General features: G+C 38.8%; 1 protein-coding gene across 8 annotated transcripts in view; it reads right to left on the bottom strand.

The window, feature by feature from the left end:
* The window catches only part of RIMS2 (regulating synaptic membrane exocytosis 2), a 583,562-nt gene that overhangs the window by 7,319 nt on the left and 567,714 nt on the right, over positions 1–8,529 (bottom strand). For 6 of the 8 annotated variants that reach the window (XM_007465316.1, XM_007465315.1, XM_007465318.1 and 3 more), the window contains one exon: positions 2,203–2,344. In XM_007465316.1, the coding sequence (XP_007465378.1) occupies positions 2,203–2,344 (142 nt within the window). The remainder of the gene's footprint in view (positions 1–2,202; positions 2,345–8,529) is intronic. The other 2 variants (XM_007465321.1, XM_007465322.1) reach the window with 2 other exon arrangements.

Raw genomic sequence — 8,529 nt, 5'->3', positions numbered from 1 at the left:
GCCTGCCAATGCAGGGGACACAGGTTCATGCCCTGGTCCGGGAGGATCCCACGTGCCGCGGAGCGGCTGGGCCCTTGAGCCATGACTGCTGGGGCTGTGCGTCCGGAGCTAGTGCTCCACGATGGGAGAGGCCACGACAGCGAGAGGCCCGCATACAGCAAAAAAAAAAAAAAAAAAAAAAAAATACATCCAGAATCCGACCTCACTAATGCTACCACTCAGGTCCAAGCCATCATTTTCTCTTTCTGTATTGCTGCAACAGCCTTCAGAATGATCTCCCCATTGCCACCTTTCTCTCCACTCCCACAGCAGTCAGAGTGATCTGTTAAAACTGAAGCCAGATAATGTCAAGCCTCTGCTCACAATCCTGCATTGGTTTCTCATCTCGATCTGGGTAAAAGCAAAGTCCTTGCAATGATGTATAAAGACAATACAACCTGTCCACCCCTGCCCCCCGTATCTTAATTCCTAGTTTTTTTTACTACTCCTGCCCTCATTCCCCGGTGCCGCCATTCCCACTACTGATGCCAGGTAAGCTCCAGCCTCAGCGTTGCTTCAGCCTGAAATGTTCTTCCTTCAGACATTCATGTGTTCACTAACTTCCTTCAGATTTTTAATCAAATGTGCCCTTTGCCCTGTCTAACCTACATAAAACCCTACCCTTAACCTCTGCCATCTCTTCTCTCACCTTTTTCTCCTTAGCACTTATACCACCTAATCTATTAAATATTATATATTTTCCTAATTTTTATTTGAATAATTTTCAAGTTTCTTGTCCATCTTATCTGTTAGACTGTAAGTTTGATGAGGGTAGGGGTTTTTTTCTTATTTGTTCACTGATATATATCCAGCACTAGAACCATGCCTGAAATACTGTAAGTACTTGTTAAACTCAATCAATTAATTAAAATGAATCTTAAAAAAATTACATAACTTGCCCAAGTTTCTATAGCACCAGAAAACAGATTAGAATTTAAGCCTATATGATCCTAAAGCCTATGGTCTAACCACCAACTGATTTTTGCTTCCTTGTATGACATATATCCCCAACCCATAGCAAAGTGCCTAGAACACTAGAAGGTATGGAAATATCTGTTGAATGAATTTATGAGTATTCATCCCATTTCTCCAATAAGACTATAAACACCTGGAGCACAGGGATCATAGTTTGAACATTTTTACATCCCTAACAGTGTCTAACGCAGTGCTTTGCAGTGATGAATGCTCACTGCACATTTCTTTTTTACTTGATTCTCCATCTCTTTTAAGACTTCCTTGATTAACATCAAATCTATTTCGTCCCCCAAGCTTAATTCCCAAATATACAGTTAATCTGAACATTTTTAATGCTTCCATAAATATCCCATATAACCTTATTTATAAATGTATGGAAACCATATAAATCTCTTGTATTTATATAATTGTGCTAGACAAATGGTCCCTAGGGCAAATCATCAACACTCTGCCAGCTGCTCCTATGGCCTCACATCTGTGAAGTGACTACACATATGTTGCCTAAGCACCTGATGCTTCCATGGTGATGACAGATGAGGTCAGTAAACCCCACTTTCCTCTATTAACGTCCTTTACACACCCATCTACGATCTGCAGTTGCTAATTATTGTTAATTTGTTGGTGACAGGGCTGTACAATCTTGACAAATGCTTTAAAAATATCTCAGACACAGTGGAGTCAAGGGAAAGCTACATGATAACTACATATAGGAAAGGCTCACCAACTTTGTGGCATTTCATTTTGGCTGTTACATTTATCCGAACTGTTTGTTACTGGATGGAACTAAGTATGTATCGATATTCTATATTTTTTAGTAATAACTCTTAGAGCAAAGATTTTAAAAATTAGCATCCTACATGTGGCACGGGCACAAGTGCTTATTATTTCTGTGCTTTCATGTATTATTTCAGGGTAGGGCAAACTTCTATTTGTGACAGTCACATTTTAGCATCTTGCCCTTAAATTGAAACACTTTATCCCCAAACCTATTTCCATTGATATAAAAAGCCAGATATGTCACATTTCTCAGTGGCGGGTAAGCAAAAGTTTTCTTCACAGCAAATCAGCCAGTGAACGTTAAAATGGTGCTATAGGGCATGTGAGTTAGCTTTGGTGAAAGCACAGAGAGTGAGGTAAAGAAGGTCTCCAGCAAGGCATGGAGACCACGGCACAGCCAGCATCACTCACTTTCCTTCTGAGCTATAGCTGTTCATGCTGCCGTCTGTAGATTCTCGGCTTGCCTGTCGAGTCATCCAGTTCCTCATTTCCACAGCCAAGCCTGTTTCTGTACTTCTCTGCACGGTGCTCCGTAGCTTTTTACCACTGGCTTCTGCACGGACAGAAAACAAAAGGGGTGATAGTTTTGTCATCATCATCTGGTAACAAAAAATAGCAGCCAATGCTTTGAGGTCCTCAGATGAAAAACCTGCATAAATACAAAATGCTTTTATGAAGGAGACAGAGAGAAAAGGTATTTCAAATCACGTCTTGTTGAGTGGGATGAAAACTTTCTAAAAAATCTTCAAGAAGCACAAAATACCATTGTTTTATTTTCATTTAAAACTGTTCAAATTGGTAACAAAAGGAACAAAAAGTTTCAAGCTATGTAAAATAAGCTTTGTTTTCATTGTAATATTTAAATCAAGATTAATTTACGCCTTTTTCTTTTTTCTTTCTTTTTGTCATAGTCAAAGAAGTAGGCCTTCACATTATTTCCAAAGAATAGGTGGTGAGTAATCCTCAATTCTAGCTTTAACTTTCACACAAAAACCTGTTTTTGCAGGGTGATCAGTATTAGAAAGCAAAGAAAGCTACACTAAGGAGATAGCCTTGCCTGATAACATTTTCACATCTGTTCGTAACTTTCAGAGAGATTCTCATAAGGAATGCAAAACCCAGCAATGCCATGTGAAAAAAGAGCTTTTAAATTTTTGGTCATGGATAGTCATGTTCTTAAGGATCTTCAACAGTCTGAATAGGAGGTTTGCTTATGGAAGCCAATTAGAAGACCAAACAGGAAACTGAGTCAAGTACCACAGATGTAACAGAGGTACGAAGTGCCATCTGCAGAGGTCAGGGAGGAAGGAGCATCACAGAGGGAGTTGGGATTTGAGCTGGGCTTGAAAAATGGGCAGATTGGGATCCAAGAAACAGCCCCAGTTATCAAAGGCCTTGCATGTTGGAATGTGGAGCTGAGAGATGATTGAAGCTGGAGCAACAGGGGGGATGGTTCAAATTACTTGTATTAATTTACTTCCTGTCAGGTCTAAATATTTATCCACATTGACTGTTCATATCATTAGTATTTTGGGATATGGTAAGCTCTTTTAGTTCCTGGTATTAATAATTTCATTTTAGATCAATAAATATTTGGTGATATTGACATTGACTTGTGGAAATCCTTTCCATCAAACCTCTTATAATATCTGCTCACCATTTTGAAACACTGCTTTAAATTTCATCTCTTCTCCACTTCCAACTTCAATGTACATCAAAATGCTTTAAAAAGTATATATAAAACATGTTATCACTGATCTACAACTCAGTTCCATAATCTGAGCCTATTTTAGGTAATTGATAGTAAAACATGTTGTACTGATTTGAACTACTGAGAGGAGCTAAAGCATCCCCCATTGATGACGGAAGGCTCTTCCTTCCAGAGAAATGGTTAGTTAATACATGTAAAAAGTGAGAAAATTTTAAAATTACCAATTGGCAACCTCCAGTGGGATAAATGATTCAAATAAGGCACATCAATGGATGCTAATGCCATTAGATAAAAGGACATTCATATGAGCCAAAAAAATCATCCCACAAATTAGTTCTAATTGTTAAAGGAAAACAGGTACTTTACTACTGGGAAACCTGGCTATTGCCATCTTAATCAAGTGAGCAAACTTAGCACTAATAGTGGGGCAATCACTGTAGCACCTATCAAGTTGTTCTAGACAAAAGTACACAACCTGTTTCTAATCAGGTCTTTGCAACCAACCTTTCTAAGTTGGTTTCTAAAAAAGTTTCTAAAAAGTTTCTAAAACTTTTCTAAGTTTTCAAAAATAGAGAGGATAGAATAACAAGATAAAGGATACACACACACAAAATCAGACAAACCCAGAGTATGGGATTTTGTTCAAGAGAATTGACCTAGTCTCTTAAAGTTAATACCATGAAAACAAACTAACAAGGTGGGGGAATTGTTCCGGCTTTAAAAATGTGACAGGGATGTAACTATTAAATGCTTTAAGTATACTTTGACTGGTTTCTTTTCAAGAAAAAAAACAACATAAAAAGAAACCCTAGAAGCAAAACACTAAAAGCAATATTAGGACAAGTAGGGAAAATATGAATATGAATTGGGTATTAGATGGGATAAGAAAATTATTAATTTTCCTAGGTAGATAGTGGCATGTATTATAAAAAATTTCCTTATCATTAGGAAATACATACGCTGAAGTATTTAGACATGAAATGTTATGTTGTTTGCAACTTACTTTCAAACAGTATAGCAAAAAATACACATATACATAAAACAAAGAGGATGAAAATAACAACAACAATAACAAAAAGGTTGGGGATGAAGAGTAGACCTTGATAGCCATACATTCAATATTTATGATTTCATTTGAGAGTGATCCCCAAATGGCCACATTAAACTGAATGAAGTAAGTCAGAGAAAAACAAATATCATATGATATTGCTTATATGTGGAATCTAAAAAAATGGTACAAATGAACTTAGTTACAAAACAGAAATAGAGCCACTGATGTAGAAAAAAAACTTATGGTTACCAGGGAAGAAAGGGTGGGGGAGGGATAAATTGGGAGATTGGGAATGACATATAGACAGTACTATGTATAAAATGGGTAACTAATAAGAACCTACTGTATAGCACAGGGTACTCTACTCAGTACTCTGTAATGACCTATATGGGAAAAGAAATCTAAAAAAGAGTGGATGCATGTATATGTATAACTGATTCACTTTGTTGTACAGCAGAAACTAACACAACATTGTAAATCAACAATACTCCAAAAAAAATTAATAAAAAAAAAGTAGTAAAATTTTGTCCAGTGAACTGGAATCATGAAAGGTGCTGGGCTGGTGTGAGGGAGCCAGGCCAATGGCTGAGTCCTGGCCTCTCCGTGTAGCTTTACCATTCACTTCCTGTGAAGAGTGCCTATGAAGCATGAAAAACCACCACCAAGTGAGATATACAATTTCAGTAACGTTTGAAAGTGCAGAATGAGGATAAGTACAGAACACATGACTTCCTAAAGGTCTCAGGACATGGCCTTTGCAGTGTCAAAAATCTACTGGTTTTCATTTAATGCCTGACTCATCACAGCAAAAGTGACTTGAAAATCTGCTATTACAGGCTGATAAGAACTAGTGACCATTTGGCAAAGAATAACAATACAACGAGCATGTAATCCTTTTGTTTACAGATTGCTTTTTACATGTGTCCTCTGTAGAACAACTCTCATAATCCCCATTTTACAGATCCAGTATCCAAGGGCCCCAGTGGGTTACACAATTCCCTGAAGCCAAACAAAAAATGACAGAACCTGAGTTTATACACAGTTCCCTGACTCCAAGTTTTCTGCTATTCACTATTTTGTTGTCAGAATATAGCTTGGTTGGACAGCTGTCCGTGAAGATGCTACTAAGCTAACTCATGAGTATATGTGGAAGGCCCTGCTTGAAGCAGCTGGTGGGGTGGAAAGAGCAGAGAATAGTGAAGAGGTCAGGCCCTGGTGTCCAACTGTTTCTCTTAGAATCCCTACTCTATCACGTACTAGCTGGGTGACATGAAGCAAGTTACCTTCTCTGTGACTCAGCTTTCTCAAACTGTGAAATGGCAATGATAATAGTAATGCCTACCTGATATAATTTTTGTTACAGTTAAGGAAAATAATATATTTAAAGTGCTTAGGATAGTGCCTGCTATATAGAAAATCTTCATTAATGGTACTGTTGTTATTATTTCTACCAGAAAGGAAATCAGAAAACATGTACTCTAGGCCAATTTTTACCACTGACTAGCTGGCTCTATGGCCTTCTCTGAGTCATATCCCTCTCCGAGTTTCAGGTTCCTCATTTATGAAAAAAAAACAAAGGAGGGGGCTTCCCAGGTGCCACGGAGCGGCTGGGCCCATGAGCCATGGCCGCTGAGCCTGCGCGTCCGGAGCCTGTGCTCCGCAACGGGAGAGACCACAACAGCGAGAGGCCCGCATACCGCAAAAACAAACAAACAAACAAACAAACAAAGGAGGGGGAGGGTGCCAGAAGATCTCTGATCTCTTTTAGCTCTAAAGTCTATGAGTTTGTGTCATTAATGAATGACCAAGACCATGATTAATAGCATATATTGAGGAGATAAGGCTACTCCCTGTCATCTGATGGAATCAAAGAATTCTAGGCATATGCTGAGCATTTATAATAGCTTTTTTTTTTTTTTTTGGCGGTCCGCGGGCCTCTCACTGTTGTGGCCTCTCCCTTTGCGGAGCGCAGGCTCAGCGGCCATGGCTCACGGGCCCAGCCGCTTTGCGGCACGTGGGATCTTCCAGGACCGGGGCACGAACCCGTGTCCACTGTATCGGCAGGCGGACTCTCAACCACTGCGCCACCAGGGAAGCCCTATAATAGCTTTTTAAAATATATCTTTTAAATGTACTTTTTATCTGATATATTTATAGACATTTAAAAAGTATGTATTTTTCTTTTTAACATCTTTATTGGAGTACAATTGCTTTACAATGGTGTGTTAGTTTCTGCTTTATAACAAAGTGAATCAGTTATACATATACACACATCCCCATATCTCCTCCCTCTTGCATCTCCTTCCCACCCTCTCTATCCCACCCCTCTAGGTGGACACAAAGCACGGAGCTGATCTCCCTATGCTATGCGGCTGCTTCCCATTAGCTATCTATTTTAAAGTATGTATTTTTCAATACCACAAATCCTTTGCATCACATTCACAATAAAAGTAATTTAACCTAAATATAATTCACTATGGTGATTCATATTTAATGTTCTGAATGCTGTCATGTTATTCAACCTAAAAACTGAATCTATATAACAGAATGCCTATATAAAGTATAGTAGGCAGAATTCTAAGATGGCCCCCATGACTATGTTACTTTACATGGCAAGAGGGATTTTGCAAACATAATTAAGTTTACTAACCAGTTGACCTAAAGATAGATTATCTCGGTGGGCCTAACACATCCACATGAAAACTTTAAAAGCAGAGTGCTTTCTCTGGCTGGTTCCAGAAAAGTCAATCAGGGAGATCTGAAACACAAGAAGGATTTGGTGTACCTTTCCTGGCTTGAAGATGGAGGGGACCATGTGGGAAGGTCCTGAGAGCAGCCGTCAGCAATGCCTAGCTGACAGGCAGCAAAAAACTGGATTCTTCCAACAGCCTGAATGATCCTGGAAGCTGACTTTCCCCCAGAGCCTCCGGACAAGAACTCAGCCCAGCCTACACCCTGATTTCAGCCATGCAATACCCTAAGCAGGATCCCAGTCATGGCATGCTAGACATGTGTCCTACAGGACTGTGAACTAATAAATGGGTGTTGTTTTAAGATGGTAAAAATTTGTGATAATTATCAAGCAACAACAGGTAATTCTTTAGATTATTTTTTTAATGGGAGATCTATAAAAATAACCTGTCGTGACCACAGGAGCAGAACAACTTAAATTATCTGTAAGAACGCAACAGCCATGATAAGAAAAAGTATATATTTTAAAAAGTATATATACATATATATGCTACATACATATCATATATTTATATATATATGATATGTGTGTGTGTATAAAGATGTTTAAAAATACTCAGGTAGCAAACGACAAAACTAAGGCCCAGATTACGTTATTGCAGAGTTCTTAAACCACTCATTCTGGTGTGGTATTTTAAACCAAAGTATATTTGGAGAAGGTGCCTGTAGGTAAAAATCAAGTTCTTGAATTACAAAAGATCACAAGCATAAAGCAACACAGGAGGTGTCCTTGTTATTCCGCTCTACTTAGTCTGATGACTCATTTGCTTGGCACCCTCTAAATTCGAAGAAAGCCACTTGAGTAAATAAACAACCAAAGTGTCAGTTTCCCCTAACAATGCTGAAAACCACTAAACCCTTTGAGTGACTTGACAACAAAAATCAAAAAGTCCTCCAAACAGTAAAATACATAGCTAGAGGGAAGCAGCTGCATAGCACAGGGAGATCAGCTCGGTGCTTTGTGACCACCTAGAGGGGTGGGGTAGGGAGCGTGGGAGGGAGATGCAAGAGGGAGGAGATAGGGGGATATATGTATATGTATAGCTGATTCACTTTGTTATAAAGCAGAAACTAACAAACCATTGTAAAGCAATTATACTCCAATAAAGATGTTAAAAAAAAAAGGCCTCTCTGCTACTGATTGGAAAACTCTCCTAAGCCCCAAGATGAGACTCAAAATTAAATGCCTAACTTAATGTCAGGGTGACCTCGTTCCAAATCTTGG

Source organism: Lipotes vexillifer, unplaced genomic scaffold, assembly GCF_000442215.2.
Source record: "Lipotes vexillifer unplaced genomic scaffold, Lipotes_vexillifer_v1.1 scaffold1586, whole genome shotgun sequence".
Classification (NCBI taxonomy): domain Eukaryota; kingdom Metazoa; phylum Chordata; class Mammalia; order Artiodactyla; family Lipotidae; genus Lipotes; species Lipotes vexillifer.
Note: the sequence above shows the minus strand (reverse complement) of the source record. Positions and strands in the feature narration are given on the sequence as shown.